Source organism: Macrobrachium nipponense, chromosome 7 (genome assembly GCF_015104395.2).
Source record: "Macrobrachium nipponense isolate FS-2020 chromosome 7, ASM1510439v2, whole genome shotgun sequence".
Classification (NCBI taxonomy): Eukaryota; Metazoa; Arthropoda; class Malacostraca; order Decapoda; family Palaemonidae; genus Macrobrachium; species Macrobrachium nipponense.
In genome coordinates this window covers 88,389,068-88,401,567 of record NC_061109.1, presented here as the reverse complement: position 1 = coordinate 88,401,567, position 12,500 = coordinate 88,389,068, and the positions used below count along the sequence as shown (strand labels likewise).

The following is a 12,500-nucleotide window of genomic DNA, read 5'->3' as shown; positions in this document are numbered from 1 at the left end:
ATAAAGAAAGGCAAAATAATGAAACATACCTCTAGGAAAATCAAGGCTAAGCTGTGTTATCTACAGTAAACTACTATTCATATTTATATAATCACTATGTTTATGTTCCCCCAGATCACGTTATACTGCCAAAATGACAATTGCTTAGGTGGTGACATAACCACAAGAATGTTGTCCCCTATAAAAACCCGATTCGAACCGACGGGTGCTCTGCAATGAAGCTTATATGTACAGGTAGCTGGCGTCTCAGCACTATATATATATATATATATATATATATATATATATATATATATATATATATATATATATACGAAGCTTTAGGTCCTATACAGCATCTGAAGGCATCGTTCCACCAAGAAGCATGAAGCTTTTTGAGATTTGAAAGCAGCATTGTTCGTCTACGCCGAGCCGGTGTAAAGATTTGTGCATGCAGTTGCATCCTTAATTAAGTTTTGCAATTTCTGATTGCAAGGAGCTAGCTCAGGTAATGGATGGCACTTACCGTCTGTATACTACATTGTTGTGAATTCCCAGCTTACCTGCGTTAGTATATCGGATAAATCCTTAAGCATACACGGTAATTCTACAGTTAAGAGTGCGTAGCTAGTGTATAGATGTTACTGTTAGTATTATTTTGATATTGTTCTACTTGGTTTTCTTCGTACGATCATCAAAATATTACTTCAGGATGAAAACTAAGTACCATGTTCTTGAAGGGTACTTGTTGTCTTCCTCCATGTGAATGTGTTTGTTAAGTCAGTTCTGTTTTGTATATACAAACTAACCATGTGTCCAATAAGCTTATTTCCTACATGTTTCATTTATTTGTTAGCTAAGTTTAATCGCCTGTGAATGAAAGTTCAACTGACTTACCTGTGATATTGTAATCGTGGACTTTTAAGGCTCCTGAATAAAGGCACATTTCAGTTTTAACTGCAATGTTCCATTTGCTTATTTGTGAACTTTTGAACTTTTAAAACGTTTTTGTATTATGTCAAAGATGCTGAACCAAGTAGTCACGTGACTTTTCCTTTTTATTGTTCTTCCTACCTACCGGAATAAGAAATCTCATAAGTGTTCCTCTATATATATTTTACTACCCGGATATGAAAATCACATTCGTGTATATTTTTCCAGTATTCAAAAGTTTCATATTACCTCTCCTCTTAATTCCTCCTATCTATTCTTCCTACTTATATAAGAAGCCTCATAGGTTTTCATTTTTATTTCTTTTTACCTAGATGAAAAAATATGAAATTTATTTTTATTTTCCTATATAACAAAAATTCTAATAACTTTTCCCTCTTATTTCTCGTATTTCGTTAAAACATTTTCATAGCTTTTTTCTACTTATTTTCCCTACCTGGATAAAAAAAAAAGTAGTTTTTCCTCTGTAGCTCTTCTAACTGGATTTTGTGTTTCCTTGTTTTGGAGTCTGATCTATATTCTATTTTCTGGTTCAAAATTATCATTCTCCACTTCTAAGATTTTGCCATTTTTTAGTGAATGTTAGACAAAATAAATTACACATCATTTTTTTTATTTTCCCTCCCTAAATGAAGCCAAATACACTTCATTTTTTCAATTATCTCGATTAGATTTATGAATCAGTAAATGAGATTTGGTTTTAGGTGAAAGGTTGTTTTAAAAAATCACACAGTTTCTCCATTTCATCTTCCCTACTTGAATAAAATTTTTATGATAGTTAATGGGATTTGGTTTCGGTTTCAAAACATCATATTAACTTCTCCATGTGATTTTCCCAACCTGGATTGTTTTTTGTGTCTGTTAATGATATTTCATTTCTAGCTAAAAGTTACTTTTAAAAAATCACATATCTCCATTTAATTTTTCTTATCTTGGTTAATTTTGTGAGGCTGTACTTAGATTTTGTTTCAGGTTAAAGGCTATACTTCTGCATTTCGAAAACGTTGGCATAAATCACTGGTGTTAGACACAAGAAAATTACATAGTACTCTTTATTTTCCTACCTGGACAAAACTTTTTCTTTAATTTCCCTACCTGGATTACACTTTTTGTCTGAGTTAATGGGAAATTTGTTTCAGGTTAAAGGAGGTCCTCTTGCAGTTTCCAAATGGAGAATGAATCATGGAGATTAGACACAAAAATGACACAAATTCTCCAATCTGTTTTCCCTACCTGGATTCTTTTTTTTTTTTTTTTTTTTTTTTTTTTTTTTTGTCTGTCTAGGGATCTTAAAGAACGACATGGTTTCTCCGTTGCATTTTCGCTACCTGTAATTTTTTTTCTTATGTCAGTGTTCAAAAGAAATGAAATGGAGATTTTACGTGATTTTATTTAAACAAAATCGCACACCTCCTTCATTTCATTTCCCCCACCTGGTTAGGTTAATGAGACTAGGTTGCAGGTTAAAGGTGGTGATAAAATATACTTTCCCTACCTGGATTTATATTTTGTGCGAATCAATTGGTGAAAAATAAATCAAATAACTCTTCTCAACTTTCCCTACCCGGATTTATTTTTTGCGTGAGTCAGTCGCTGAAATGAAATAACTCTTATTTATTCTCCCTACCTGGCTTAATTTTTTGTACGAATCAGTTAACGCTATTTATTTCTTGTTTTTATTTTAGGTTAAAGGCGACTCGCTTAGGGTGGTAGCAGCAGCGATTAGATTCGTCGACGAATAGGTCCTACCTGTTTTTATTTGGCGTGGCCATATGGAGCCGATGCTGGGAACTTAGGTCCTGGTGGGATCCTCTTAGACTACCTGTAGCGCTCGAGGCGTCGGTGAATCTGCCAATTGGAAACAAGGTATAGGTTTTTTTTTTAAGTTTTTTCCTTCCTTTATAATAATTTTGGTGTGTTTTTTTATTCGTGCCTCTGAAAGTTTTCTGGACATCTTTTATATGTTGGAAACAAAGTATACTTTTTTTGAAGTTTATTTCTTCCTTTATGATAACTTTGGTGTGTGTGTGTTTTTAGTCATACCTCTGAAAGTTCTATTAACAAATTTTATAGATTGGAAACAGGGTGTAGGGGTTTTAAAAGTTTTTTTTGCTTCCTTTATAATAATTTTGGTGTGTGTTTTTTATTCGTGCCTCTGAAATTTCTCTGGACATCTTTTATAGATTGGAAACGAGGTATAGTTTTTTTTAAGTTTCTTTCTTCCTTTATAATAACTTTGGTATGTTTTTCTTAGTCGTGCTTCTGAAAGTTTTATTGACATCTTGTATGTTTTTCTTAGTCGTGCTTCTGAAAGTTTTATTGACATCTTTTATAGATTAGAAACAAGGTGTAGGGTGACTTAGGTTTTTTTGTGGAATTTTTCACCCTTTTTTTAATAATTTTGGTAGTTTTTTTTTATTCGTGCCTTTGGAAGTTCTCTGCATTTCCTTCATAGATTGGAAACAAGGTAAAGGGCGACTTAGGTTATTTGGAAAGTTTTTTTTATAGCTTTTGTATTTTTTTACATTCGCCTGTGAAAGTTCTCTCGACTTATTTAATAGACTAGAAACAAAGGGCGACTTAGGTTTTCTGTGGATTTTTATTTTGGGGGAGGTGGGTTTTTTAGACGTGCCTTGGATTAAAAACAGGATATAATTCTGCTTGTTTATTATTTTGGTGGCTCTTTTTTTTAATAACTGCCTGTCAGGCTTCACCAAATTTCCATTTTATGAACTGGGAACGAGGTATAAGGCCACTAAGGTTTTCTCAAGTTTTTTTCACGTTTTTTTACATGCCTCTCAAAGTTTGTTATACGTTTTTCTGGAGATGCCACGTTCGATTCCCAAGACTTTGATATTCGAGTATTTTTTTCATTAAAAAGATGTTTTTTTTTATATATGAAAGATACCTTGTTAACAACTCAAGCATCTGATATAGAATTATTCGTTTGATTGTTGCAATAATTTTTTTTTCATTTTATCTGAAATATAAAAAGGTCAATCGATGATATTCGAGTGTTTTTCTCATTAAAAATATTTTTTTTACATATGAACGATACCTTGTTAACATCTCAAGCTTCTGATATCGAATTAATTATCCGTTTGATTGTTGCAATTTTCTTTTTCATTTTATCTGAAATATACAAAGATCTTTTTATTTTCTGGTCAAACGAAATTATTCGTCTCTTTCCCTTCGTTGTGTCTGATTTAGAAACGTGAGTAAGATGACGTCTCCGGTCTTCGTTTGGTTACATAAACTTCTATTGAATCTTTAGACATTTCATCATCATATAATGCCGAACTTTTTATTTTAAAGTGACGTCTCTCTCTGATAAAGTTGACGTGGAAACTAGGAAACACCAGAGGACCTTAAGTAATCAAAATACAGACAACTGAATAATATATAGAAGCGAACATTGTGTATGTTACATAAAAAGGTGAACATAAGGTGTAAACATCTCGGCTTAAACAAATGCAGACAACATATAAACAAAGCCAAATTGTCAAGGATTACACAAACGAACAAGGAAACAAACTACTACATATCTGAGAAGACGAATAAAGTAACAGAAATAAAAATAACACAAATTGGTGCACTCGGAAACTAGATGTGTTTTTTTCTACGACAGGATCTCCTTTCGAAAAAGGAAAACGTAAACAAACACTCAAAACAAAAAAAAAAAAAAAAACCTGCATCTGGTATTTTCTTAGGGAGATAAAACTGCGAGATAAGACATCCTACGCAGCTTCCGTTCCACGGGACGTCTCTCTCTCTCTCTCTCTCTCTCTCTCTCTCTCTCTCCTCGTTTCCTCAGGAGAGAGAGAGCAAGGAAGGGCAGGGCAGGGCTGGATTTTATCTAAAACCTCCACCAAGAAGAAGTAAAAAAAAAAAAAAGGAGTAACCGAATTTTATTCCTTCGTGAATCCAAGAAATAGTTTTCCCTGAGAGAGAGAGAGAGAGAGAGAGAGAGAGAGAGCTGAAGATTTCTCTCTCTCTCTATTTCTTTTTTTTTTTTTTTACTGAGGACGTGTTGGTCAAATTCGCTGCCCGGGCGTCAACAAGAAGCCATTCCATTTTAAAGGAAGAGAAGAAGAAGAAGAAGAAAAGAAGAAAAGAAGAAGAAGAGAAGAAGAAGAATTCTCCTCTGCATTCCGAATAACACTCGAAATCGTCCCCAAACACACACACACAAAAAAAAAAAAAAAAAAAAAAAACGCGGCAGCTCGGCTCCTGAAGAGAAATCTCTGATCGTTTTCAGACTTGGAGGTAAATGACCTTAAAAAGGCATTGTGCAAAATCGTACCTTTATCTATTTATTTCCTTTTCTATCTGTTTGTTTATTTGTTTGTTTGTTTGTTTATTTCTTTATTTTTTTTCCTCAATTTATTCATTAATTTTTACCTCTTTATTTATTTATTTTGTTCCACTACTTGTTTATTTATTTATTTTGTTCGTCTATTCATTCATTTATTTTGTCCTTCTATTTACTCACATATTTTGTCCCTCTAGTTATTCATAGATTTTGTCCCGCTATTTATTTATTTTTATATTGTCTCTCTGTCTATTTAGTTTAGTGTGTTTGTCTCTAATTATTCATTATTTTGTACGTCTTCTATTATTTTTTTGTTCCGCTACTTGTTTATTTATTTATTTTGTTCCTCTATTCATTCATTTATTTTGACCTTCTATTTACTCACATATTTTGTCCCTCTAGTTATTCATATATTTTGTCCCTCTATTTATTTATTTATTTGTTTATATTGTCTCTCTGTTTATTTATTTATTGTGTGTCTCTATTTATTCATTTATTTTGTCTCACTATTTATTCACATATTTTGTCCCTCTATTTATTTATTTATTTTGTTCCTCTACTTATTTATTTTTTCTCTATTTATTTATTTATTTTTCCTTTACTTATTTATTTATTTTGGTTCCTCTACTTATTTAATCATTTATTGGTTTATTTTATTTTATTTAACAATTTACTCATTCATTCGTTTAGCTACCTATTTATTTATTCATTTATTCATTTCTTTATTTATTTATTCATTTACTTATTTATTTAATTTGTCCTTATACTTCTCTTTTTGTTTTTTGTTCCTCTAGTTATATATTTACTCATTTTTCATTTATTTATTTGTTCGTCATCTTATTTTTCTGTCAATTTATAAATTATTTGTTTTTCCCTCTACTTATTTATTTATTTACTTATTTTAATATTTATTTACTTATTTTATTATTTATTTACTTATTCGTTCAGCCACCTTTTTGTTTATGTATCTACTTATTCCATTTATTATTCATTCACGCATTGAATTGATTTTTATTCCACTCCATCTTATCATACCCCCGTTCTATATATATCTCAAAAGAATGTTTTAAGTAAAGGGAAATAGTCCTTAATGACCGTAGGTTGTGCGATGCCAGTTCTCAAATACCAACCAATCATTGGTGTTCTTTGTGGACTTTTGTCTTCATTTAATTTAATTTTAATTTATTTTTGTCGTAATGTCCCATAAGATCATTAGTAGTAGTAATTAGAGGGATGTGCCTTTGCAACGGCTTAACCACGACAACTTACTCCATAGTATTATTAGTAGTAGTACAGACGCACCTCACCAACGGCAATAGTAGCTTTGATAAACCTTCTGCGGCTCCACATGACACGATGGCTTAATCTCTAGCACTGGTAGTAGTAGCAGTAGAAAGAATTCTTCCAAAGATTCCATATACCACGGATTACTCTGTGATATAAGTATCAGTAAAGAAAAATCTTTGCAACGGATCTATACATAACACGGTGGCTTAATCTCTAGTACTAGTAATGGAGATAGTACTGCTGTAACGGCTCCGTATAACACAACGGACTCATCTCTAGTACTAGTGGTTGAAATAGAACCCTTGTAACGGCTCCATATAACACAACGGATTACTCTCTAGTACTAGTAGTGAAAATAATACCCTTGCAACGGCTCCATATAACGCAATGGATTAATCTCTAGTACTAGTAGTGGAAATAGTACCCTTGTAACGGCTCCGTATAACACAATGGATTAATCTCTTGTACTAGTGGTGGAAATAGTACCCTTGTAACGGCTTCACATAACACAACGGATTAATCTCCAGTACTAGCAGTGAAAATAGTATTCTTGTAACGGCTCCGTATAACACAATGGATTAATCTCTAGTACTAGTGGTGGAAATATGTAGTACCCTTGCAACGGCTCAGTATAGCACAACGGATTAATCTCTAGTACTAGCAGTGGAAATATTACCCTTGTAAACGTTTCCGTGTAACAACGGATTAATCTAAAGTAGAAGTGGCATTATCAGTAGTAGCAGGGACGTATCCTTAGAAGGGCTCCTCTGGTGCCGTGAAGAATGATAGTAGGAACGAGCCTTGGCCTTACGAGCAAGGGCGTACCTTTGCAACAACAGCTCCACACGTAACACGACTGATTTAATCCGAGGAGAGAAGGAGGGGACTCTTCATAAGGGCGCGAACGTTCTAACCAAGAGAAATGGCCAGAGGCGCTGGGCGGACTCTCCGCCTTTTAAAGGAGATATATATATGTGAGCCACCGAAATGATGGCGGATACCAGTGGAAATACAGAGTGATACGTTGTCGTCGGGTGCTAATTTTTTCCCCCCAAAAAATTCCCCAGTGCAGAAAGCGGTGTTCGTGTTATGTGCTTGATTGGTCAGGCAGTTAGTCCTCTGCATTTATAGAAGTGCGTGAGAGGTTTTTGGTTATAGAAGTGCTTTTTGCCTTTTTTTTTTTTTTTTTTTTTTTTTTTTTTTTTTTTTTTTTTTAGGTTTGCGTCTTTGGTGCCGTGAAACGTTTCCGACGAATCTCTTTGCATTCACGCGAGGTGACAGGCTTTTGTTTTGAGTTACCTTGGGCAGATTTCTGTCGTCCAGCTGCTATGTGTCAGGTCCTTCGACAGGTAGACGCGTCTGGATTCGAAAGGAGAATGAGAGATGTGTGTAAAAATGGTACCTACGAATTATAATAATCCTGGAGAAGGAGTTTATTTTCATGGAGAGGCAGGAAAAGCAAAGGTATATAAATGGTACCTGTGGATTTATATCCTGGAGAAGGAATTTATTCTCATAGAGAGGAAGGAAAAACAGAGGTATATAAATGTTACCAACGGGTCTATATCCTGGTGAAGGAGTTTATTTTCATGGAGAGGCAGGAAAGGCGGAGGTATATATACGGTACCTAAGGATTTATATCCTGGGGAAGAAATTTAATGTCACGAACGAACCTGAAAGGTTCTTCTTAAACAGTAACAGTACAGAACAATGAACCCGGGACGAATATGAATAATAATAACATCACCAAGATTAAGATAAAATAAAAAATAAAAAATAATGAGTAGGAGGAGGAAGGAATATGCCTTGACTTCCCCATCAACGCCTCATATTTCTCGAGAGAGAGAGAGAGAGAGAGAGAGAGAGAGAGAGAGAGAATAGCTAGACTTGACACCCCAAGTCCTAATGACAGCCGAGGGTAGGGGGCCGGGGGTCGGGGTAGAGAGGGGTAGAGGGAGGAGGAGGAGGATAAGGAAGGGTTGGTTTGGGTGGGATGGGGGGCGGGGAGGTGTGTGGCAGTGTCCCCTCTTCCTCAGATATTAAAAATTCAGTCTCACGCCGGGAGCCAACTCGGCCTAATGATTTCATTACCTTCACTTTTCAGGCTTGGAGGGAGGGTGCTGGGCACGTCTTACGCTCTTAATAGGACACAAAAAAAAAAAAATTAAAAAGTAAAAAAAAAAAAAAAAAAAAAAAAAAAAAAAAAAAAAACTATTTTGACTCGACGCGGTTTCGGTGTCCACACAATTCCCCAGATTTCTAATTCTGCAGGTTGAATTCTAAGCAAATCTCTGCATCCTGTATCTTAAGAATTTCAATTTTGTTTACCAGAAGAAACAAGCCAATTTCTGTATTTCTGTATCTTATTTTAAAAACTATATTTCCTACTGATATAAGCTATTATCTGTATTTCTCTGTATCTTTTATCTTAAAAACTATTTTCTGTTGATGTCTACTGCTAGAAACACGTAAGATTATCAGAATTCCATTCATTGGTGACTGAAGATATGTCTCAGTGAGCCAATATATCTTTGCAATTGAGTTTGATGCTTTAAAAAGTTATGTATTTTACCATGAAATAAAAAGAGGAGATTATATTCTAGACTTACATTTACGAGGAGAAAGTGCTTTGTATCAATGGCCTCCTCCATCTATACGATAAAACTTCTTCCTTCTACAAGTTAAAACTTCCTCCCTCTATAAGTTAAAGATTCCTTATATAAGTTTGAACTTCTTCCTTCTATAAGTTAAAACCTCTTCCTTCTATAAGTTAAAACCTCTTCCTTCTATAAGTTAAAACCTCTTCCTTCAATAAGCTAAAACTTTTTCCCTATATAAGTTAAAACCTCTCCTTCTATAAGTTAAAACTTCTTCCTTCTACAAGTTAAAACTTCTTCCTTTATAAGTTAAAACTCCTTCCTTCTACATGTTAAAACTTCCTCCTTCTATAAGTTAAACCATCCTCCTTTATAAGTTAAAACTTCTTCCTTCTATAAGTTAAACTTTCCTCCTTATAAGTTAAACTTCACTCCTTCTACAAGTTAAAACTTCCTCCTTTTTAAGTTAAACCTTCCTCCTTCTATCAGTCAAAAGAAAAATTGAATAAATTAAATTACGTCTTTCATTTCAAGACATCGTCACAAGATGTAGGTTTTTCGTCTGGACGAGATAAGAAATATCGTTTACCTGGCCCTCAAAAGTAAAAGAATTCAGGTCTGTCGTAGAATAATTTAATAACGCGGTCCTATTTAGTGTAATAAAAACACTATTTTATTTCTCCAACGTCAAAATTATTTTATGTTGCCAAAGATAATTTTGTAAAACGGTCCTGGTCGAGGAATAAATTTTTTTCTCAACGTCAAAAAGATTTAATTACCAAATCCTGGCACAGTTTAAACGATATAAGAATTGTTTTGTTTCTTATAAAAAATAATTTTGTAACACGGTCCTGCTAGAGTAATAAAAAAAATTTCAACGTCAAAATTATTTTATTACCAATTCCTGACACAATTTAAACGATATAATTATTGTTTTCATTCCTATAAAAAATAATTTTATAACACGTCCCTACTCTGGTAATAGAAAGAAAATGTTTTTTTATATTAGAATTATCTAATTTCCAAATCCTCACAAAAACGTATACAAGAGTTGTTTTCCTTTCTGGTAAAAAATATTATATTAACTCGTTCCTACTCTGGTAATAAGATAAAATGGTTTTGTATCTTCACATCAATATCATATTATTATCAAACCCTGACACAGCTTGATTAGGAATACAATACTTGATTTACTATCTCGTGAAAATGATTATACGTCTCTTCATTACCATTGTTTCAGTAGGAACAAAGCGTGGCCCAACCTCCAGATTACTCGGGACGCGGGCAAGATTTTCCCCTTAAGCATAAGTTGCAAACATTATATTCTTAAATTTAAACGTAAATTAAAACGTGCTAAAATCTGCAGTCATACAGAGCGTTGTTTCGCCAGCGAAAATTAAAATAAATGCGCTATATTCCATTAGAGATCATTTTTTAACATGTATTTTTTTTTTTTTTTTACATTATCATTCTAATAGATAAAACATAAATATTCCATCCTAAAATTCCTGTATCTTTCACTCAACGCAAAACGCCTTTTTCAGACCTTTTTAGGCTCTTCCATTGACCTTTCCTACCCATCCCCCTCAACAAGAACAACAACCACAAAGTAGTTTGTAGTCTTACTCCTCGAGTAAGTGAAAACGGTTTTTTTCCGTAAAATGAAATTGTTTAAACCACATCAGTACTGTGGGATAGTGGAGTATAATAATGGTGAAAATGATGTTCACAGCACACCCACAAAACTCTCATACATCTAAGCGCAATTTCCTATCCAGCAAAACCGTTCTGTATTACAATTCTCTACCACCGTCAAAAATGAACAAAACACTTTTGCCGTCCCACCAAATCATTGTAATAATCCCAGTAACCTATGACTATGAATGTGGGAAATGTTTTTTTTTTTTTTTTTTTTTTTTTTTTTTTTTTTTTTTTTTTTTTTTTTTTTTTTTTTTTTTTTGCTTTCACGGGGAATTATCGCATCATGCGTCCTTACCACAATGCGGGAAATCTTTTTTTTTTTTTTTTTACTGTAGTGCAGCCTGAAATTGTTTAATTCTCGCCCGGAATAGGAATTTAAAAAAAATGGTTTAGAAATCCCACATCTTAATGGTATGAATCCTTGTAGTCAGTCAACATTATTAATCGTGGATGTAAAGTGAGGTTACTTTGTGTTTCAGGTATGTAAAGTTATAATAAAGAATTTAAATCATATAAAAGTATATAAAGTATAATTTTAAAATTTCCACAACTTAATGGTATGAATCCTTGTAGTCAGTTAACATTATTGATGGTGGAGGTAAAATGAGTTACTTTGTGTTTCAGGTATGTAAAGTTATAGTAAAGAATTTAAAGTATATAAAAGTATATAAAGTATAATTTAAAAATTCCACAACTTAATGGTATGAATCCTATTGATGGTGGATGTACAATGAGGTTACTTTGTGTTTCAGTTATGTGAATTTATAGTGAAGAATTTAAAGCGTATAAAAGTATATAAAGTATAATAAAGTATTTGAATGTATAATAAAAGTATATTAAAGCATATACGAGTCTAATAAAAGTATATAAAATCATTTACTGGTAGAATTAAGTATATAAAATAATGTAGTGGTATAATGAAATATATAAAATCATGTAGTGGTATAATAAAGTATATAAAATCATGTAACGTTATCATAAAGTATATAAAATCATGTAGTGGCATAATAAAGTATATAAAATCATGTAGTGGTATAATAAGGTATATAAAAGTATGATAAAGTAAAAAAAAAGTAGGTAAAAGTATATAAAGTATACTTGAAATAATTTTATGTACTTTATATTATGCCATTACATATAAAATGCATAAAAGTATAATAAAAGTATAAAGCGCACATTAAAGGAATAATACAAGAATATAAAAGTATACAAGTATAATAAAATATATGAAAAGTATAAATTATATAAAAGATAAAGGCCGAACATTAAAAAAATCTTAATAAGCGAAGTCAACTCATGGTTTCTGAACGCCCCACCAAAAAGGGAAAACGCGCGCGAATTATTCTGCATTTCGCGCGCTGTCAGATTCGAGCAAGCAGCTGTTTGCCCGCGCAAATGTCTCATGATGAAATAACAAAATCGTTAATGAAATGAGATACGTTCTGCCTTGTCCTGGCTGAGAGGAGGTGGAGGAGGAGGAGGAGGAGGAAAGGATTTAGATGTTATATCGCATGGTATTCCTGGTGTGTTTTGCGCTGAAAGAATGCTGGAAAGAGATATTTCGAGTTCAGTGGAAATTCACTTGAAATTAGGTCAGCCAGTGGCTAGAGTATGTGCGGAAATAGGAGCTATTTCTATGATGAAATATATATATATATATATATATATATATA

General features: G+C 33.0%; 1 protein-coding gene across 11 annotated transcripts in view; it reads right to left on the bottom strand.

Annotated features, from left to right (window-relative positions):
• LOC135217458 (uncharacterized) overlaps nt 1-12,500 on the bottom strand; it is a 334,879-nt gene that overhangs the window by 22,953 nt on the left and 299,426 nt on the right. For 6 of the 11 annotated variants that reach the window (XM_064253348.1, XM_064253349.1, XM_064253350.1 and 3 more), the window contains one exon: nt 2,680-2,778. The exons of the other annotated variants lie outside the window; for them this stretch is intronic. In XM_064253348.1, coding sequence (XP_064109418.1) covers nt 2,680-2,778 — 99 coding nt within the window. The remainder of the gene's footprint in view (nt 1-2,679; nt 2,779-12,500) is intronic. 11 annotated transcript variants of the gene reach the window in all.